Source organism: Dermochelys coriacea, chromosome 1 (assembly GCF_009764565.3).
Source record: "Dermochelys coriacea isolate rDerCor1 chromosome 1, rDerCor1.pri.v4, whole genome shotgun sequence".
NCBI classification, from domain to species: Eukaryota; Metazoa; Chordata; order Testudines; family Dermochelyidae; genus Dermochelys; species Dermochelys coriacea.
The window spans coordinates 119,485,413-119,508,719 of NC_050068.2; the positions used below are offsets into that span (position 1 = coordinate 119,485,413).

At 41.3% G+C, this 23,307-nt stretch overlaps 1 protein-coding gene across 6 annotated transcripts in view; it reads left to right on the top strand.

Annotated features, from left to right (window-relative positions):
• The window catches only part of CRACDL (CRACD like), a 107,561-nt gene extending 86,864 nt beyond the window's left edge, over positions 1-20,697 (top strand). For 3 of the 6 annotated variants that reach the window (XM_043518845.1, XM_043518812.1, XM_043518957.1), the window contains 3 exons: positions 15,456-15,653; positions 17,683-17,830; positions 18,326-20,697. In XM_043518845.1, coding sequence (XP_043374780.1) covers positions 15,456-15,653; positions 17,683-17,830; positions 18,326-18,468 — 489 coding nt within the window. In that variant the 3' untranslated portion in view covers positions 18,469-20,697. Of the gene's footprint in view, positions 1-10,596; positions 10,696-15,455; positions 15,654-17,682; positions 17,831-18,325 lie in introns of those variants that run through there. The other 3 variants (XM_038388140.2, XM_038388139.2, XM_043518994.1) reach the window with 2 other exon arrangements.
• Positions 20,698-23,307: the final 2,610 nt, after the last annotated feature.

The window sequence follows — 23,307 nt, forward strand, 5'->3', positions numbered from 1 at the left end:
CTGGGCTAGGGTTACAGACGTATTTAGTATAAGATATGAAATACTCATACAAGAACCCTGGATCATTTCATAACTGTATGAAACTGACTAAGCATATAAAAGAAGCCGTCATGCTATTTTCTATGTATTCACTGAATAGCTGTGGGGAAGGGAATAAATAGAATTGAAATGGCTTCTGACATTTTAGCATGAGCTAACTAGGGACAATGTTAGTTTAAATATGGAACAGACTGCTCTATATTGACTTGAGGTCCAGAGTGTCTCATTGTGGACCTTTCTGCTTAGAAATCTGATCATGGCACTGTTTGTCCTGGTATTGCTTATCATGTGACACTGGGTTGGCAACATTTGCTTGTGGATATGTCGTCTTCAGTAACATATGCAGGCTGTGCCCATCCTCACTAAATACCCAGTGGTGGCTGGGTTTGGAAGGGACATTATGCAGCACCCACTGAAGAGGTATAGCAGCAGGTGTGCTCCCCTAATGCCCTGAGAAGCTTCTGGGGCGGTGCACTAGTGCATCAGCCACCAATGCTGTTCACAGCTTATAAGGCATGGCTGAGCTCTGGCCCCTGTGATAACGAATGAAAACAAATTAATTGGTGGAGCAGTGTGCTGACCAGTACTGCAAACTGATGACATAGTCTTCAGTTATTTTATACTGTAAAAAAGGCCTGCCCTCTACTCTCACCAACCTAGGAGTACGTGCAAATTCATCATTCTCCTTAGCCAGTGGCAGAGACAACTCAAAGAGCTGCTATCAAAACCCTCCAGAACATAGCTCTTCAAAGGAATGTGTGGCTAGATGGACACAATCTGTTCCCAGGTATGCAGGGCCATCAGCTCTGCTCTTTCCCACTTGACATTGCATTGCATCCAAACCTCTGCTAGTTCTGGCAACAGGCCACTTCTATCCCTCAAGTTTATTAGACCTTTCAAAAGATGAGACACTGCTGGGCTGGAAAAGAGTGCTGGTCTAATTATGCTGAAAGGGAAACAAATTGCACCATTATTATGATGAGGCGCAGTTCACATTTCGTGTACAGCGGTTTGGAGAGAGTAAGATTGCTATGTTCAGTGTTCGCAACAGCAACTTGGTCTCTTCCATTCAATTTAATCTCTAGATTTTTCCAGTTACCTGGAGAACTGGTATTAAAGTGTTTGGTAAGGTTGGTGGCATGCTGACTCCACACCCAAATACAACCAGCAGTCAAGGCTACTAGAAAGGCCTTTGGAAATAGTTGGGGATGGCTTGGTGGCTGTGTGCCTTTAAATTGAACAGGAAATGTTTTAAAATAGTGTGATTGCTGTCGTCTTGGCTGGCCCTGGGGACCTCCAGGGCTAAAAGCACGAGTCTTTACAGCTTGCGCTAAAGAGCCAAGCTCCATGGCTTGGGGCTGTAGCAGATTCACATCCTCTGTGGATCAGATACAGAGTGGGACAAGTGACACACACTAACCAGTGGGGTCACAGTAGCAAAAACCATAATTAGCCCTTGTGTGAATGCACATGTGAGGATGGCACAACCAGACTTCTGCTGCCCATTGTGCTCCCCATCTCAGAAATAGAAACAATGGAAGTCCCTGTGTCTAGGCACTGCACCGTCGGTGCACCCACAGTCACTATGCACCCCAAGAGAGGGGGGCAGAGGAAGAGAAAGAGCTATACTCTTCTCATGCATATTGGCCAACAGAGCAGGGCAGGTGTACAGGGTCGGGATCAGGCTGTATCATCCACAGGCAGAATTCCTCTCTCCCTCCTAGAGCTGCCGTTCGGCTCTGCACTCCCAGTGCCTGAATGCCTCTGTCAGGCCCTAACGTAACATACATGTTGACTTAAAGATTACCAATACATTTTGAAAATACATAGTTGAAAATCCATCAGCCATCTTCACTTACCTTCCAAGACCCGAGTTCAAGGTTCTGCTTTCCTCTGCCAGAGTCAAATCAGAGTTGAGAATCCAAGTTCTCTAATATGATGACATCAGTTATTGCAAAGGGAACACAGAATCCTGAGGTGATTTTGGCAGCCAGGGCAAAGAGATTTTGAAATATTTGGGTTTAAAATCTACTGGCTTGTCATTTTTAAGTCAGGATGTGTTTTCCATTAAACTTTCATTTAGGATCTCCAACTATTTTTAACATCTTAACACATTTTCTATCACCCCCCAACCTCACTTAGAGGAAAAAATAAACTACTTCTTTTATCTCACATGAATTGAATCAAATGTAAATAAACTTTTTGTTTATATGCTCATCTTAAGGGAGGCTAAATCCAAAGATTACCATATATACTCAATCATAAACCGGTTCGTTTATAAGCCGACCCCCCCCAAAATGGATAAGTAAAAATGGAAAAATTTTATGACCCATTTGTAAACTGACCTTATAATTCCCACCTTATCTGGGGAGGGCCAGGGGAGGATGCTCTGGCCTCGCTGCAGGCTGCTCCAGCGGGCCGGGCAGCACGGCCAGAAGCAGAGAGACTCTGGCCCCTCCTCTTCCCTGCTGGCTGTGCTGCTTCTCCTTGCTCCCTCTGTTGGGGGGAGAATCTGTGTCCCACCCCTCCATTTCTATACCTGTTGATAAGACGACCCCCTTCTCTGAATTTTCCCTTTTTTACTAAAAAAAATGCAGCTTATGAACGAGTATATACTATAATTACGTTTGTTGTAACATTTCTTTTCTTTGCAGTAGGAAATAATCTCTCAGGTGCTTCATTGGCTGGTTCTTGCTCACATGCTCAAAGTCTAACTGATTACCATATGTGGGGTCAGGAAGGAATTTTCTCCCACATCAGCATGCATGACAATGACCTTGGGGTTTTTTTCATCTTCATCTGCAGTATGTGGGTGCAGGTCACTTGCTGGGATTATCTGGTTATATTTCACAATCATTTCCTTGCCAATGGGGGGGCCTTTGACACTGGTGCACCTCAGTCCTTCCTGTTCTCTCCTGTGCACCTAATAGTCTAGTCTCCTGTGTACTGTAATACTTCAGTCTAATTTTGGATGTAAGGTTTACTGTGCAGTGCAGATGGTGGCCTGAGATGTACATGGGATCTGACTGGATGACTCGGTGGTCTTCTGGCCTTACACGCTATGACTCTATTTCCATGGAGATGACTTGACTGATGCAGGTAGCAATAAAAATAAACACCCTCCAAACAGCTAAAATGTTGAAACACCTTATAACAGATCAGAAAGTCCCTATTTATGGAAAAACAGCAATAATTCACACACAGCCTGTTCCTTCTTCCACTTAAATCAATGGGAGTTTTTCAGAATTGAGCTCGTGGTGCTAATGCACAAGGAAATAATGTAATCTCCAGAAATAACATTAAACATGGTGTAAAACGTTCAAATGATATGGAAGTCAAGTTTTCAGAACACTTGCTGCTCTTGGGGGCATTCTGCGCCAAAAAATAAAAATTCTGCACACAATATTTTAAAATTCTGCAAATTTTATTTGTCAAAATAACCCTACATAATCATGCCAGTTTCAATTATTTTGATCATTTATTTCAAAATACCTATCAGCAACTATGTCTGTAACAATACAGAGACATGCAAATTCTCCCAGGAATACAGAGCTAAAGAAACCCCTATGACAACCCAGTTCCTGTTTCTCTGGCCCTTTCCCTCCAGCCCCTGAGCCCAGCCTGGGAGCCAGACACCCACAACCCTTCCCTCACCCCGAGCCCAGCCACAGTGCCCCCCCACAACCAATACATCCAAACCTCCTTCCCTGCAAAGCCCAGCTGCGGGCCCCCCTTGCCCATATACCCACACCCTTTCCCGCCCAGACACCCGCACCCTTTCCCCCCACCCCCGGCCCAGCTGCGTAGCTCCCCTTTGCTCAGATACTGGCTCTGCCAGGTCCAGCAGCCCCTAGTGGTGGCCAGCAGCACTCCAGCCCATTTCTATGGGAGAAAGGAAATCCTGTGCGCACAAGATTAATTTCTGCAAAAATCTGCATTGCGCAGTGGTGCAGAATTCCACCAGGTGTAAAGGATTGAAAATGTGTTGCCTCAAATATGTGATTTGTTTTAAATGTGCTATTTCCTTCTTTGGCACTGTGGAGTGTTCAGTGTCTCGGTTGCCATCCTCAGACCCTGAACTAGCTTCATTTCAGTGATTTTTTTTAATTTATCTATAGGAGACCCAATACTGCAGGCACATCACTCCATTAATGGAGTTCCACACACACATAAGAACGGCCATACTGGGTCAGACCAAAGGTCCATCAAGCCCAGTATCCTGTCCTCTGACAGTGGCCAATTGCAGGTGCCCCAGAGGGAATGAACAGACAGGTTATTATCAAGTGATCCATGCCCTGTCACCCAATCCCAGCTTCTGGCAAATGGAGACTAGGACACCATTCCTGCCCATCCTGGCTAATAGCCATTGAGGGACCTATCTTCCATGAATCTATCTAGCTCTCTTTTGAACCCCGTTATAGTAATGGCCTTAACAGCACCCTCTGGCAAGGAGTTCCAGAGGTTGACAGTGGAGTTCCAGAGGTTGACAGCTCTTCACAGTCTGCCTGGGACTTAACTATCTTGAGTAGTTTTGTATCATCTGCAAATTTTTCCACCTCACTGTTTACCTCTTTTTCCAGATGAATATTTGGAACATTTATGAATATGTTAAATAGGACTGGAATAAGAATATGTTAAATAGGAATATGTTAAATAGTCAACATTTATGAATATGTTAAATAGGACTGGGCCCAGTACAGATCCCTGGGGGACACCACTATTTTCCTCTCTCCATTCTGAAAACTAACCATTTATTCCTACCCTTTGTTTCCTATCTTTTAACCAGTTACCAATCTATGAGAGAACCTTCCCTCTTATCCCTTGACTGCTTATTTTGCTTAAGAGCCTTTGGTGAGGGACCTTGTCAAAGGCCTTCTGAAAATCTAAATACGCTATATCCACTGGATCTCCTTTGTCCCGCATGCTTGTTGACTCCCTCAAAGAATTCTAGTAAATTGATGAGGTATGATTTTCCTTTACAAAAACCATGTTGGCTATTTCCCAACAAATTATGTTCATCTATGTGTCTGACAATTTTGTTCTTTATGATAGTTTCAACCAGTTTGCCCAATACTAAGTGAGGCTTATTGGCCTGCAGTTGCCAGGGTCACCTTTGGAGCCCTTTTTAAAAATTGGCATCACATTAACTATCCTCCAGTCATTTGGTACAGAAGCTGATTTAAATGATAGGTTACATATCACAGTTAGTAGTCATGCAATTTCACATTTGAGTTCCTTCAGAACTCTTGGGTGAATACCATCAGGTCCTGGAGACTTATTATTATTTAGTTTATCAATTTGTTCCAAAACCTCCTCTAATGACACCTCAATTTGGGACAGTTCCTCAGATCTGTCACTCAGAAAGAATGGCTCAGGTTTGGGAATCTCCCTCACATCCTCAACAGTGAAGACCGATGCAAAGAATTAATTTAGTTTCTCCGCAATGGCCTTATAGTCTTTGAGTGCTCCTTTAGCGTCTCGATCATCCAGTGGCCCCACTGGTTGTTTAGCAGGCTTTCTGCTTCTGATGAATTAAAAAAAAATGTTGTTACTTTTGGAGTCTTTGGCTAGCTGTTCTTCTTCAAATTCTTTTTTTGTCTTTCTAATTATATTTTTACACTTCATTTGCCAGAGTTTATGCTCTTTTCTATTTTCCTCATTAGGATTTATCTTCCACTTTTTAAAGGATGTCTTTTTGCCTCATAGGCCTTGTTAGTGGCCTATGACCTCACATAAGCTTGCAAAAACACTTAAGCATGTGTATCACTTTCCTCGCATGAGTATTAACCCAACAGGTCTTTAAAATCTAAACTCGCAAGAGGGAAGTTATGCACATCCCTCTATGTTCGCAAGATCTGGGCCATCATTTGTAAAGTGACAAGGGATCCTTCAGAATGGATGGCATGATATAAACATACCATGTATTCCCTTTTGTCTCTTAGGATAAATGACTGTGCACAAATCTTAAAAACAACCCATCGCTGTAGGAGAACATTGTGCGCGCCTTTTGGAGCCACTGAAAAGTTATAAAAATAAAAGTAATTGACTTTTGTGTTGAGAAATTGTAGTAGGAGTGACATTCTGGAAAGGAATTCAAGGAAGGAGAGCAAAAGAATATATTGTCCAGAAAATCCAGGCTTTGAAATTACAAGAAAAGTACTTCTCTCTGTCTTCCTGCATAAAAAAGACTTTTTTTATATATCTAAACGGGATTGCATTAAAGCAATATATGTAGGAAGCTTACTTCTCTTCAAAAGAAGTTGTTTCTAGTTGTCTCAGACAATTTTTTGATAGGGCTGTTTTCCAAGAAAGCAATAGACTTTTTGATGTAGAGGTAGCAGTTTTCTCTGTAACAAACTCTCTTGGAGGTCTATTATGGATCCAACCAAAATTTACAGCTCATGTTGCACAGCAGCTTAGAGGGGGGGAAAAAGATGTCAGAGCTGCTTAGCAAAACCTTTCAGAGATGCTTAGCCTGATATGAAAGCATAAGGTGCGTACACTGAGAGAAACATATGGTATGTTAAAAAACAAAGAAAAATGTGTAGGCTGAGATATCCTAAATGTCATATTCATTATATACTTTCTTAAAGTAACTTGCTTGTTTATGAATGAACAAAGATAAAGTAACGTGGAATGAAATATGCATCCACAAACAGTATGTTATAAAACAATGACCCTAGTTCCCCCGCCCCCACAAAAACATTTGCATTAGTTCTGAAAATATTTGCTTTTAAAAATATGCTTGGAATATATGACTTTGCTTGTATATTAAGGTCATGACTTTCAAAAAGGCCTCAAATTTAGTCTGACTTTGTACCTGCATGTTGTTGTGGTGATGAATAATTATAGACCTATTTTACAGCTCTTAGATATGTAAGCACCTCATTTTCAGATACTTAGACATCTTAGTGCTATAAAATACATCTGTAATTTTTTGTGCCTGCAAATATTTGTGGACACAAAAATGTGGGAGTAATATCTGAGGGTACCTCTGAAAAATTAAGCCTTACAGCTTCAGTTACTTTTAGTGTTAGAGAAAATAATTTTCAAATATATAACAAGTGATATAGGACTGCAGATGGATAACAGAAAAAGAGAATGATTAAATAATCATTGGCCACTATCTCTTACGAATGTGCAAAATCACCCACACTCACCTAGTAAATATGTCAACAACAAAAGTTCCTTTTGTATCTCAAGATTAGTTCTACAGGTTTAATCTTATTGTTCAAATAACTAGAGATAAATATATTAAAGAATAACCTTCACATAAGGGTATACAGTCTGATCCTGCAGTCTTTATGCAGGCAAAACTCCCATTGCCAGATCAGGCCCATAGTCTTGAAGAAGGAAGAGAAATTCTGTTTGAGAAAAGTTTGAAAGCAGACTAAGACCTGCAATTTCAGCAGATAACATGCTTCTTTCTAAGTGTGCTCTTGTAAAGCACTAGCAGAATTAAGGGATTCTCGCCTCAATATACATGTGGCTGGCGGTACTTTTCCATTTATTGACACTTATTTCCAAAATGAGGGCAAACTTCATTCAAGAGGAGGAAGGAAATCCCATAGTTCTTTCAAAACTCCTTATGTTTTAAAGAAACAAATAAAAGATGCAGCCATGAGTGTCAACATATTCTGAATGACTGAATATGATTCTGAATCATTGCCCAGTATCCTTTATTACTTGACAAAGTTATTCAATAACTAATTATTTTTACAGGTTTCAGAGTAGCAGCCGTGTTAGTCTGTATTCGCAAAAAGAAAAGAAGTACTTGTGGCACCTTAGAGACTAACAAATTTATTAGAGCATAAGCTTTCGTGAGCTACAGCTCAAATGCATCCGATGAAGTGAGCTGTAGCTCACGAAAGCTTATGCTCTAATAAATTTGTTAGTCTCTAAGGTGCCACAAGTACTTCTTTTCTTTTTTTAATTATTTTTAAATACCTTAAATGATTTTTTTCTACCCAGTGAAGCAAAAAGCAAAGAATAGTACTTAGCATTAATATAATGTTTTTAATCCATAGATCTCAAAGTGTAGTCCAAAGGTGGGTATCTTTAGCCCTATTTTACAGATGGGGAAACCAAGACACAGGGAGGTTTCATGGTATACCCAATGTCACACAACCCATGGAAGATCTAGGAAAAAAAACACATCTTCTGACTTCCAATCCTCTATCCTGCCCACTGGACACCCTGTCTCTCTAAAAAGTAGAATGCACAAGTATTGGAACTTTTGGGTGTTCTTCCTGTGAGTAATAAGCAGAAACAACAGTTGAATTGTGCTTAAGACTTGCTACCAAGTTTTACTGTAATTTGGCCTTAATTTAAAAAAAATTACTACTAAGGACTCTTGGTTCCACCGTGACTATCTCTGTTCCCGAATCCTTTGACTTGCCACATCACAAGTCATAACAGAGCATTGACAGCCCAATGACTGAATGAGATAAGAAAGAAAAGTGTTATTCAAGGTGAATCAGAAGGCCAATGAACTGAGGAAAAAGGTGAGTGAAATATTTATTTTGTGGATAGCCACTGTATGTCATGGCTACTGGGCCTCCACTGCCCCTCAGAACCCCACACTTCTAAAGGAGAGTCTCAAATACGCTTTAGACTGCTACCTTGTCCTCCCTTCCTCCAGCTTGTATTCTTTGTTGTATCCACCCATTGTCTTTTATCACTTGATAGACTGTAAGCTGTTCGGGACAGAGACTCTTTTATTATGTGTGTAGCCTGTCTAGCCACCCCTCCCTCCAATGGGGTCTCAATCCTTCACGGAAGCCTTTGGTTTCAGAGTAGCAGCCGTGTTAGTCTGTATTCGCAAAAAGAAAAGGAGTACTTGTGGCACCTTAGAGACTAACAAATTTATTAGAGCATAAGCTTTCGTGAGCTACAGCTCACTTCATCTGATGCATTTGGTGGAAAAAACAGAGGAGAGATTTATATACACACACACAGAGAACATGAAACAATGGGTTTATCATACACACTGTAAGGAGAGTGATCACTTAAGATAAGCCATCACCAACAGCAGGGGGGGGAAGGAGGAAAACCTTTCATGGTGACAAGCAGGTAGGCTAATTCCAGCAGTTAACAAGAATATCAGAGGAACAGTGGGGGGTGGGGTGGGAGGGAGAAATACCATGGGGAAATAGTTTTACTTTGTGTAATGACTCATCCATTCCCAGTCTCTATTCAAGCCTAAGTTAATTGTATCCAGTTTGCAAATTAATTCCAATTCAGCAGTCTCTCGTTGGAGTCTGTTTTTGAAGCTTTTTTGTTGAAGTATAGCCACTCTTAGGTCTGTGATCGAGTGACCAGAGAGATTGAAGCCTTTGGGAAACAGATATAATAAATAATCTGATACAATTGTTATGCTGCCTGCAGTAGCTCTGCCAAACTTGTTTGTGGAAGCGGTAGTAAATCCTGCACTGGCTAGGTCTCCTTTGTGAGTTGACAATACTATTCTACCTCTCTCTTTCCTGCCAGACTTGGCTTCAGTCATAGCAAAGACTATCACAAAAGCAAATGTACAGACTGGTTCCTTAAAACAGCCTCCTTCCCAAAGGATAAACAGATCAGCTATGGCTCCTAAGAATGCAACTGTCACAACTTTGCCATCCAGGGTCAGGTCCATACAGATTCAGATAATTTCTTTGAAAATAATCACAAAAAGCTGCTTGCCATTAGTACGAGAGTGCTCTCTTCCCATCTTTTGAGGTGATAGCTGCCCCCCTAACATGGCTGACAGGGATGCTGAGTTTTTCAACCTTGAAGAAGTGTTATAAGAAGAACATAACTGCTTGATGTCATCTTCTCCTATTTATTTAAAAACATTATTATTATGGTTACATCCTGTGATGGTGTGGACTAGACCCAGAGGCCCCCTGATGGAGGCCTCAGGGTCCTGCCACACCCTGTCCCAGAAAGGAGCCTAAGACAGTCTGCTGGCAGGGACCAGGGGAGCTGTGAAGGAGCTCCTGGCTGGCTGCTGGGACTGAGTAAGGACTGAGTCCAGGGAGGGCCACAAGAAGACTGTGTGGAAGGGAGGAAGCCCTGGGGGTACAGCACCATACTAGGGCCAGAACAAGGTAAAGACTATATACCCTGGAAGGGGTTTGTTCTGTCCCACATACAGTGTGTGTGACTTGGCTGGAGTGCTGACTCATTGAAAAACCACCCAAGAAACCACTGACAGGGGTCACCATAAACTAAACAATTGCAGACACACCCAACCAGAAGGGGGTGCTCATGAGAGGTGGGTACCGCCCCATTATACACCCAAAGACACCAATGCATTACTATTGACCTAGGCGCTGTCTACACTAATAGCAAAAAACATGGTCCAAGTATATATGATGAGAGACCGTAGATGCCTACAGACAAACTAACAGGAGAACAAGATAACAATGAGACTATTATGTTTAGCACAATAAGCAGTGATCACAACATGTCAGCTGTCTAGTCATTGTAGATTTTTTTTTGAAGCATCACTTCAGAGGTGAGTTTTGAGGGCAGTTGAAGAAGGACAATAAGGTAACTTTGTGGTTTTTACAGAGAGTTTCTAGCACCCATAAGAGACAGTCCAGGAGAAAGTACAAAAGTGTTTGAGGGAATTCTGGCATCACTGGCAGCATGGAGGGAGATGTCAAATGCTCAATATCCTATAAGAGATGTTAGAACAGAGGCAAGCCATGAGGATCTTCAAAGTGAAGGCAAGTCATTTTTGTTTGATTCAGTGGGAGTCAGCAGAGGGACACAAAGGGGTGGGTGTGTGTGTGTGTGTGTGTGTGTGTGTGTGTGTGTGAGACATGATTAGAGCGATGAGCCAGGAATGATCTTTGTAGCAGAGTTTTGAATGGATTTAAGATGGCATTTGTCAAGGCCATAAAGGAGGAGGATACAGTACCTTGGAGTGAGATGAGGGCCTAAATTAATGTTTTAGGTGTGGACAGAGAGGAAAGGTGCTGATCTTAGAGACACTGCACAGGAGGGAGCAGTAGGTTTGATACATGGTTTAGTCATATGAATCTAGAAAGACAGCTGCTGAGTTTATACACCTGAGTTAGCAGGAGGATGGTGAGGGAGGATGGTGGCAGTGTGCATAATTACTGAAGTAGGGGAAGGGAGAGGGCTTGGGTGGAAAGATTAAGAGCTCAGTTTTTGCCATATTGAGTGTAAGTTGATGGATGGACATCTACCAGAAAATGCTGAAGAAACAGGTGGAGACTTTAGTTTGGATATAAGGTTATATGAATAAGTGATTTAGGATTAAACTTGCCACTTTGTCCATTACCACAGGGGTGCCCTCAATTTATTACGGGAGGGGGCTGAGGGTGGGGGAATGGATGGTTCCCCTCCATGTGCTGGTAAATGTCTCTTATTTGGGCAATCCCAGACGTTAATTGTTATTATTAATCATGTTTCTGATGGTAATGCGTAAGGGCAAGCCAAGAACAGGCCCCATTGTGCTAGGCACCATACCAACACAGAGAAGTAGACACTCCCTGCCCTAAAGAGTTTATAATCAAAACAGACAAGACAGACACAGGGTGGGGAAAGGCATGAAAGCAGAGTGAACAATGGGATGGCAGCAAACAGCATGTTAGTGCCATGATTTTTTTGATTTTTTTTTTAGTTTAGTTTAGTTTGGAGGGGGTGAGCAAAAGGGAAAGGGGACATAGAAGGGGATGAGGGGGGCAGAGCAGTGGAGAAGAAAGTCAGAGGGGCAGGTGTGAAATGACTGGGAGGGAGGGAGAGGGTTGGAGCCAGTCAGCAAAGGGCAGAGAACATCCAGTCAGAACTGTAGAAAGGTCTCTGAATGCCCAAATGCCCCTGCTTTGGCTGCTTCAATGACTATGTAAGTGTTTATACAAAGTGGAACAGCTTCAACCAGAGAGACTGAGAGAAACATTTCAGAACTGAACCCAGGTCTCCCATATCCCAGGCAAGTGCTCTTACCACTGGGCTAAAAGTTATTAGGGAGGTGCCACCATCACCTCTTTCTCCTTCTTGTCTGGTGTTTCTTGCAAAACAAAAAATCGTAGACACCTGACTCCAGGAGAAGGTTCACAGCTGTGGATCCCAAGCAGAGATGGGTGCCTCCCTCCAGCCTGAATTTAGGCATTCAAGTCCCAAAGAGGGGTGGCGCTTCGGATACACCTTCTCATTGGCATCTGCTGCTGGCTAGCTTTTGTAGATCCCATTCTTAGGCACCTCTCTCTCCCTATTTGTTGTATAGGAAGCCTGGGTACCTAACTCAGGCTTTTTGATTCTAGTGATTTTTCTAGGCACCTAAAAATTATGCAGTTTGTTTGTGAATCTGGGCTTTCATCTCTAGAGAGTGGTGAGAATCAATGAGAGAATCATCTGGTTCCAGTTGTAGTGGTATGTCCCAAGTTACCCAGCGGTTTCTAAACCTCTCTAGCACTTATGCTTAAGAAGCATTAGACACATTTTGCTCTGCTAAACTTCCGTGTGAAATCTTCCTCACTTGGTGGTTAGTGGCAAACTGCCTGTTAAAAGGAATCTTTCTGTCAAAACCATATTAGTGGTTACAGATACCAGTCATCTGGGCTGTGGGGCTCTGTGGGATGCAGGATGATTCAGAGGAAATGGTCATTTTGGGAGAATGTATCAATGTATTAGAACATGGGGGCTCATGAGGTGAGCACTGTTAGCTTTCAGGGAGTCCTCCATAGTGAAACCAGTGGTATCCCGGGCAGATAAGCAACCAGTGCTGCATTATTTGAATAAACAGGCACCTGCAGTATTTTCTTGTGGGAGGAGTCTAATTTTGTAGGGGCATCCAGTCACCGAAGCGATGATCTGAGCCATATTGCAATTCTCTCTGCAGAGCTTCCTACTACAGTACTACTGCTGGCCTGGAGTTGGAGAGATTAATCCTTGTGCGTGGGAGCTTTTCCCTCTCAAGTAGTTGACACTCTATCTTAAGAATTCAAGTACCACCACTGTTGGTTGGAGAGCATGGGAAATATTTTTCTTGGTGTCACTCCAAAGCCATTACCATTACCTCCTGCTTGCATTCTGGCATTCTGGATTTTGTTTAAAATTGCTTTTATGTCAGAATCCCTCAGGTCCGAACTTCCACCCTCAGAGCTATCTGAGTAAGAGTGTCTGGGCATCCGGTTGACTCATGTCACTTAGTGATCAGCTGCCTTCAGGTAGTGTCTCTTAACAAGCCCCCGGGTGAGACACCTCATCCTCGTTGTCTGGGTTATTCCTTCACTCCCTTGGAGTCCCTGAGCACTGTACACCAGAGAATGACAACTTCTGACAATATTTTTCCTGGCTGCTGAGGTTTCCGTGAGAAGAGAGAGTAACAGTTCTGCAGCTCTGTGTTTTCATCTTTTCTTTCTTATTTTAGACAGTGATGACAATTTTTTTTTAAGAATTGCCCTTTTCTTCATTCCTCTCCAGGACCAATCATCTACTTTCACCTCTTCCGGGAGGTGTAATGCCCAGCTATGGGCAGCCTTGCCTAGTGGTCAGGGCACGGGAGCCGCCTAATTGTTGGAACAGGGACAGCCAGGCCTAGTGGCCTGAGTCAGGAGCCAAGTTATCAAACCTGGGGAACAAACCGGAGCCAGAAACCAGGAGCCAAGGGCCAGAGCCGTGTTCAGAAACTGAATGCCAAGTCCAGGGAGTGAGCAAGAGCCAAAACTCAGGAATCAAAGGTCAGAGCTGAAGTATCAACCAGAGCAGGAGCAGGGACAGGAGCCAGGAATGGGAACTGGGAGCAGGAATCAGGCACCAGGAGCAGTCTGGAGAAAGGGCTTGGAGCAAGGGGGAACAGAGAGCAGAACCAGAACTACAGCTGCAACCATGGAATGCTATGGAGCAGCCGGGTACTCAGGCCTGTTGCAGAGTTTGACTGTGCCTGCTGGAGTCTTCAGGCAATCAAGAGACCATGTTCATCACCAGAATCAGCTGAGGGCCATGAGCAGGGGCTGGATGGGTCCTTGGCAGGAGGTAATATTACTCAGGCTTTGCTCTTCCCTTTCTAACAACCAGGAGTGCTTCTGGCACACACTTGGTGTCAGCCTGCAAAATTTTATCCTAAAAGAACCAATGGGTTAGGTCAGCTTAACTACATCACTCAGAGGAGTGGATTTTTTACATCCCTGAGCGATGTAGCTGGGTCGACCTAACTTTTTAATGTAGACCAGTCTACAGTGCTAACTCCAGAGAGGTGACTCTTCTGACAATTTACTGTCTGATTGCTTTGTTCCCCACATACTGTCTCTCCTTTGTCATGCTTGTCTTAATTGAAAACTGGGTTGTGTTAGAACACGACCCTGAGGAGTTTAACTAATACAGTGTTAAACATGACTTTGCAGGCAGTGAAGACAGGGACAAGTCATAGTAAACATCCTGTCCAGTGATTGTGCTTAAACCTTTGGTTCCAGTAGAGTTTACTTATGTCCAGAAAAAACTATGTAAAACACAGTGGTCCCTGTCTACACACTGCAACAGCAAGTTGAGCATCACATTAGTTAATATGTCTGCAAGGTTCTAACACAACCTAATTTTCTAGTGAAGACAAGTCCTACAGGACTGCCTGACAGCTCCCAAGAATCCCAGATGTTAGTACCAGAGATTGCAGAAATTAGGATTTCCTTGGTAAATGTTGTTCCTGTATTTCATACACCAGTCTGAAATGACACTCTCTGACAGTATTGATTTTTCAGTTACTAGTGATACACAAGTGCCTGATACTTTAAGACTTGATCCTGCTGCCATCAACATCAATGGCAAGACTTCCATTGACTTCCTGTGTAGAGAGCAGGCCCACAGGTAGTTAGTGTTTTAGGGTTAGTTTACTTTTCTTGTACCTTTTAAGCACTGTGAGATTAACTTGTTCAGTTAGAAGTAAGCGCTATGTCTGCTTGATGGACCAAATTCACCCCTGGTGTAAGTGGGTGCAGCTATTCAAGTCAATGGAATTTCCACTCATTCACTTACCCCAGCAGTGAAACTGGCCTGATGCACTCATTTTTGTGGCTTTCCATTTTAACATTTTTCTCTTTTTGAGTGCGATGGAAGCACTGCCTTGGTATTTAGGAGAGAGAGAGGGCAAGATCAAGAGTGGTCAACTGTTGTGAGTTTGCAATTGACAATTGCAGTGTTGATGTAATTTGACTGGTGCTGCTTTATATTGCTCATATGACAGGAGTGACACTCTTTGGACAAAGATACAGGAGCATCACTTACAAATAAAATTGTAATTTAGTAAAGTGAATAAGGAACAGTAATATCAAAACTCCTCAAGGGGTCAAAATAAAATGTTCTTTAATCACATTTTCTGTAATAACAAATCTGAAATGAGAAAGTGGAGGAGCTAAAATGAATTAAGGTTTTCTTTCAAATAACCTTGTTTCCAAATGAATCTGTCAACTGTGCCTTTCCCAGTGATTACAGCAGACTCTCCAGGAGGAACTGACAGCCAGTCCACGCCAGCCTGGATTACTATAGCAAGACAGAAGCAGAAGGGCGTGCAACAAGAGCCGGAGCCTACTAAAGAAGAGAAACTTGTGGCTCAAGACATTAAGTCAGACACAGAAAAACAAAATAAGGAGAAGGAAAGAATGAAGGTGCTTACAGGCAAACTTGTTTAATGCTTTTATGTAAAATTGCTGTGGCATTCTTGCTTTGGATCAGTTGCTATTAAATAATTCTGTAAAAATCTAATTATTATTGATGCTTAATTACAAAGGCTCTGATCCTGCAAACACTTGTGCACGTGCAAAGTCCCACGACTACTCTCATGAATAATTTTACACATGTGAGTGGTTGTGGGATTGCTCCTTGAGTGTAAAATTACTCATCTTCTTAAAGGCCTAGCTTTGTGTATATAGACACTGAAGTAAATTGACTGATGTGCTAAATTGTGCAATCCCTACTGAGGGAATCTATTCTTTTTGTGTGTATTTAACCCCCCCCCCCACACACACACACACATTTCATAGTAATCCAAAATCTTTTCAGTGATTTAAGCCTGACAGAACAACTTGGTTTCAAAACGCTCTAGCCAACAATTTTCAGGGTCTGGAGAAATTAAATAAGGTAAAAATAACTTTTCTGTTTGACACTCAGTGACAATACCAAGATCTTGTGAAGACCAAGTCTATAACAGGGGTTCAAAAAAGAAATAGATATGTTCATGGAAGATAGGTCCATTTATGGCTATTAGCCAGGATGGGCAGGGATGGTGTCCCCAGCCTCTGTTTACCAGAAGCTGGGAATGGCCAACAGGGGATGAATCACTTGATGATCACCTGTTCTGTTCATTCCCTCTGGGGCACCTGGCATTGGCCACTGTCAGCAGACAGGATACTGGGCTAGATGGACCATTGGTCTGACCCAGTGTGGCCATTCTTATGTTCTTATATATATTCTTATGCTCTAGATTTTGGCTCTTTGTACTGTGATAAATCAGACTTGCATGTGATGGTGACACTGGATATTAGCTAGCATTGCCTCTTAGAAAACTCATGCTAAATAATTCCTTACATGAAGCTCTCCTGATAGAAAGTAAAAAGAAAAGGAGTACTTGTGGCACCTTAGAGACTAACAGATTTATTTGAGCATAAGCTTTGAGGTTATTGTATTATATTCTAAAATTTTAAAATAGGCCTCTCTACAGGATGACAAACGATAAATAATGGCAGTGTGATTAACAAGAAATGTTCCCTAATTATGTGTCCAGATGAGATTATAAACCATAATAACGTTTGTACACGTTCACAACACTTAAAACATAGAGGGTCAAATCATCCCCTATTTGAGAAATTCCTTCCTAAGGGCCAGAAATCTCCTGATTTCAAGTTGCATTGTATCCTGCAGATTGTACCATGTGGATTGGTTCCATACAACAGCTAAGGGACATGATCCTTCTAGCCTGTAGGTACCCCAAGATCCTGCTGACCATAGGTCATGAGGCTCCGTGCCACTGCACTGCTCCCGTTATCTCTGTCCCACATGGTAACAGGGTTCCTTCCAGAAACATACCACAATGGATTCCCACCACGGGGGAATTTCACCGGACAGTAGGGGAATCCAAGGGAGAATATGCTGACGTAGTCGTCATTGCCTTCCTTAAGGAAATCCATGAGGATCTGGAGAAAATTGTGCCTCAAAGAACATCTAACCCCAACCCTAGCCTCCTCCACCACCACAGAGTCCTAAACTCATGGAGTTGGGATGAAGAAAGGGAAACCTACGGTAAAGCCACAACTCCTGCAGTGTGTACCAGAAACCATTTTCTGCCAGGCATGGCTTCTCCCTATTCACATAGCAGAGGGATGCATGTGGCCGAGAATAAATTTGCAGTGAAAATAACAACCTTCTGCAATCACTGCTGTAAATAAGACAAAATACAGAGGCACTTTTTTACATTGCAAAATTAGTGTCCTGGAAACAAATCTCAAAATGTTAAAGCTTTATGAACTGGTGATAACTTGAGTGAAATAAATGGAACAGGTGTGTGACAAGACTTTTCCATTGTTATGCAGGAGCATGTTCACTCCTGTGTTGCTCATGTTCTTTTAAATTCCCACTGTTCATTCTTGCTGAATTATTTAAAATATTTCTACCTGCTTCCCCCCCCCCCAATGTAATTAGGGGTCAATGAAGCAACAAGCAAACTTCATCAGGAGAAATCCTTCACATTTAGGACCTAAAACTTCTTCTGAAGAACAGAGAAATGAGACAAAGTCTGACGTGAACGAGCCTCTGCCAAGAGCCAGCCCACTGTCGCATCATGTCCCTGGTATGAAAACAAATGCTTGAAATACTAATGTAGGATCCAGTCCTTCAGACTCTGAAGCATGTGGATGACTTTGCTCATATGAGCAAAATTGCCCATGGATCCAGTGTTTGCAGGATCCATGCCACAGTGACTTGTCTCTTTCCCACTTCTCACTGTCTGCAGTGAGAGCAAGAATTGTAATTGTTTCTTTAACACTAGTTTCCACAGTTTTATTTTGAGGAATGCTGCTTATAATGGGCTAATTCTCAGTGAAATCAATGTGAGTTGAGGGCATTGGACATTTCACTGGATTGGGACCTAGATGCATTGCCCCTGTTAGAGGAAGTCAAGTGCATGCAAACGTTGCGTTTGATCTGTAGTACAATTTTAATTCTTTGCTAATGCACTGTAGAATAAGTTTCCATGTGAAATTAAAAGGTTTATTTAAAGAAACAGGTGAGGTCTGTAGATGAGCATCAAGCTAACACAATGTATATATGGTTTTTTTCACACTAGCTCAATCCTCAGTGCTGACAGAGAGAGAAGAAATGAACCAGTTTAAGAAAGTCAGTCATTCTGCTCCAGATCAGCCATCATGGATGGAACTTGCCAAAAAGAAATCCCAAGCTTGGAGTGATATGCCGCAGATTATAAAATAGGGTGATACATCTCAGACTAATAGTACATGCTATTTGGATAATTCAGTAGTCCACGTAATTGAACTTCTATAGATTAGTTAATCACAATGAAGAATCTATGGTACATCAGAAGGGTTTTGTTATAAAGCTTTGAAAAAAAGAGTGCAATAAGTGCAGTCAAAAAGTTTACTTTTAAACCTTCTGTAACAATCCAGGTGGCACTAGAAATGGTTTAAGAATAAGCTTCTTTAAGGACATACTTACACCTACTTAGAAAAACATTCTGCCTATATACATTGTGTATTTCCCCTCCATCCCCAATTAAATTTGCATAAAACCAGTATCTTTGTTAAATCTTGTTGAACTTTTTGTTGCAAACATTGTTACAGGGCTCATTATCTATTTGAGTATTGTCCACTATCGGATTATGATAATATAAATCTGTTTAGCTGACATTATCTGACAGACACTCTTTAAAAATGTTTGGGCCAATGAGGTATTCATGACTTGTTTTCCGTGAGTACTCTATCAGATATTCAGAATTTGCTGTTTGAACTGTGTGATTGGTTAGCTGAGTCACATGGTATGGTTTCTGTTTTCTGATTTGATTCCTGAGGCATGAATAAACTTGTTAGTGCATGAAAATGAATAAAAATTCCTCCTGAAATATTTGCCTGAACAAAACTGGCTCCACAAATGGGCACAGAAAAGCAAGCAAAGAGGAAACAAATGTGTTCAGATTTAATTGGAATCCCATGTATGTATTCATGAATGCTCTTCTCCGGAATTCACCCAGATGCGCGTGTTCTATTTTTTATGGAAATTCATCATATTGGTTTGTGGCACCATATTTAGTGGAAATGGATATGCTTATGATATCAAAGATGAAGATTATGAATTCAGATAAAGATTAACGAGCCAGCGTATGGGACTTGTTGAGCCCAAACTCAAATGTTACAAAACCAGGAACTGAACAGTAAGGTGCTTCTTCAAACACAATACAACCTCCCAGCCTTAACTCTGCCCTCATCTGAATGGCAAAAGGGACTGGGAATAGCACAGTATGTTAACAAGCTGTAACAATACTATTTTCATTGTGCCCACCGGAACTCCAGATCAGGATCCCTATTTATGCAGTTTCATGGGCCTCTCTCCTGGTTGTGTAGCAACATTGACATGAAGAAGTAGTTACTGCTGGTTGATAGAGATCATGCTGAATTTATTATACTTCCTCTCTTCCTGCTGTACAATCACAAAGAAACTAACAAGAGTTCATTAGGAAATTTCCTAACATTAGTGTCCTCCTGTTAAGGGAAACAGTCTCTCCTCCCATAAAAACACTAGAGCAGTGGTTCTCAGACATTGGATCGGGACCCCAAAGTGAGTTGTGACCCCATTTTAATGGGGTCACCAGAGCCCAAGCCCAACTGCCTGGAGTTGAAGCCTGAGGGCTTCAGCCGTGGGTGGTGGGGCTCAGGTTACAGGCCCTCTGATGGGGCTGAAGCCCTTGGGCTTGGGCTCCCAACACCCAGGACAGTGGGGCTTGGGCTCTGCCTGCCGCCCACCTGGGGCAGCGGGACTTGGGCGGGCTCAGGCTTCAGTCCCCCCTCCTGGGGTTATGTAGTAATTTTTGTTCTCAGAAGGGGGTCATGGTGCAATGAAGTTTGAGAACCCTTGCACTAGAGTAAGGCTGGGTGGTTGTGCTGTATCTATTTAGCAACACCTTGATGTTCACTTCCTAGTTTTTATAAATTTATGGGGGGGGGGGGGTTTCCTGCCAGACTATTCTTTTCAGGGATATGTAGGGAAACTTTAACTTAGAATGTCCTTGTTTTCTAACCCATGAGTCTGAGATTTTGAAATCTCATGTTTCATAAGGGTCTGGGGAGCAGAAGGCAATATGTATTTTAATCAACTTTAATGAAGCGTTTCTAAGTCAACTTAGATAAAGAATAAGACATTGGCACATATGAACACTTGAGATAAATAAGCTGTTTTCATCAGATCCCCTTAGTACTAGAAAATGAGGGAAATAAAAAGAATATATGGGTAAAAAGCATGTTTTTGAAGATTTTCAATGTGGCATTAGTTGCTCTTTAGAGATTCTAGTAAGTGTATAGTACAACTCATATATTTAAAGAATAAAAACAGAATAGAGCTTCTGTTAAAAAGATAAATGTCATCATTTGTATCACATTATTTAGAATGTTTGTCAGTCTTTTGAAAACATAAATATGAATCTGCTGTTAATGTGTCTAGTCTTGCAGTTCTTATTCGGGCAAAACTCCCACCGATCTCATTGGAATCACAAAATTCAAGACAACAGTTTTTGTAAATGTTCAGAAACCAGGAGTAGGAGAAGTTTAACAATTCAGTCTTAAAGGCAGACTCCTGTGGATTTGGGGGTAATCTTAAAAATATGAAAATCATCCTCATCAATTGTATATTGTTCATGTTAAAAGTGGAAATGTATTCAAGCACAAAATTCGGATTCAAATCCAAACTGCCCCAAGATTGTTTGCATGAGCAACCTTCACTCTTCCCTTTGTGCATGTGCATTTCCAATATAGTCTTTAATCACGATTAATAATCATTAATTTCTCAAATCATAGAATACAAAATCACAGTTTATTCTACAGTTATTTCTTAAATGTATTGTAAGACACTCTCTAATATAAACAGATACACTTTTCAGGTACCGTAACACAATCTTAAAAAGCCCCAAAAACTAACATTAAGAAATAACTCATGAAATCACAATGCAAAGTTTATTTAAGGTACTGCATTACAATTTGTATAATTCTGGAAATAAACTATTCCACATTAAAGGGAAAATGTACAACATAAAATTAAATTTTAAAGAAATCGATGTTATCCTTTGATTATTGCCCGTTCAGATCCTCGCTGAAGAGTAGAATGTTTTCTGGAAATTAACTTGAACTAGTTAATGGTATGTTATATTGCTTTAAAGTTTTCTCTCTGTTATAAATTATTTAAGATGTATCTGATCTCAGCTGAATTTCTGGGGAGTGAGCAGTCCAACTACGTGGGACAATTCCAAATATCTCTAAGGAAATTCTCTGTTTGACAGACAAATGTTCAAGATAAAGGAGGTTATTAATAGAGTGATCTAGGGTTTCCTACACAATATTCTGGGTCTCACAAACATACAAAGAATGGACCCCACACACAGTTTTGAGAGATGAGCAAATGCAGCTGTCTTATACCTTCCCACAAAGTGCAGCCCTAACTCTAATGTGGGCCTGATCTTGCCACCTTCTGGATGAAATTCTGGCCCCATTGAAGTCAGTGGGGCCAGGATAGCATCCTTTATGTTCAATATTCTCACTAGCTTGACTTTGCCAGGAACAGTGACAATTGGCTCCTATGGGCCTGCATGTGGATCCACTGAAATCAAACTAAAACTTCCAGTGATTTCCATGGGAGAAAGCTCTGGTTTTACAGGGTGGTCAGATGATATATGCTCAGACCTTAAAGGATTAGTCCATCAGAATGGCATCAATTTAAGTATCTCAAATGTAGGGCCTGATTTTGCCTCAAATAGGTTATTGTATCAATATTATCTTGTGCTGGAGTTTCTTTATTTTAGATCAAAAGGTCATGTGACTCTGCTATAGCCAATTGCTAAACAGTCACTATTATCCACCAACATGGAAAATAGTGCAAAACTATTTCAGATCCTGCGTATTTTGTCTCAGCCAAATGGATTGTTTTGGCAATCCTAGGATGTAATATAAATGTATTTAGGCAAACTAATTTATGGTTTATATTCTTGACTGTATGGAAACAACTGTGATCAATTTTACTGTAGATGTCATTCTACTTTTCCAGCCCAGAAACAATATGACTGACTCAACATGATCCATTTTACTCAACTGCAACAAGTACAATACAGTCAGTATCCAGTAGCAAATCTACTGAAATAATATTGGAAAAACCAAGGATAATTCATGGCCTTTTCATATAAAGTAATACAGCGTTAGTTAAATTCAAACAAACAAGCAGAAAAAAAATATGGAGGTGAAGACCAGAAATCCTTAGGACCTTTTTTCTCTCCCCAAAATGACGGACCATATGTTGTTTAAAACCAATTCTTCCACTTACTGTTTAATGATCAAGTTCAAGTTTTGGAGGTGCTATCACCCCCAGTGCTAAAGTAATGCATATAGTGTAAATGAAATTGTATATTGTATGTGTCTGAATGCAGAAAACTGTAGATTTTTGTGACTTAAACAGTGTTTACTATTTTGCTTATTATAATATAGCTACCTCTTAACTTTTAGCTCAGTAATTTTAAGTAAAAAATCACAACTAAACCATTTTCAATGTATAGCAAAATGTAATAAATACGTTTTTAAGGCTAAAACATCTCTCTGGACTTTACTTCAAAATGGGGTTGTGCCATCTGTTGTATTTAAAAGAGAAAACCTTTACAAAATCTGTTCAGTTTTTCTAGAGACAAATAGATATTTGAGGTCTTACCAGTAAAAATGTTCAACAGTAGTTTAGCAAACAGCTGCTTGTTTTGTGATACCATTAATAGCCTGTTAATCTCAAAGAGTATAATAAAATTGCCAACATGTTTGTTTCATATATGTAAGCAGAGTCAGAATGAGCTCTACCCTGACATCTGGTGGTGAGCTGTGGAAAAGGACTTCAGGGGCTGATCTCATTTGCATGGGCACACCCACCCTGCCTAGCATGATGGACTGCTTGTCCAAATGGTCACTTTGGCTGCTGTGAGATCCCCAGTCTCTTTGTTACTGGGGCAGAAGTAATAAAGGGTGTTATCCTGGTTATGTGAATCAAGGACAGTAGAACTGTACTTGGCATTTTATG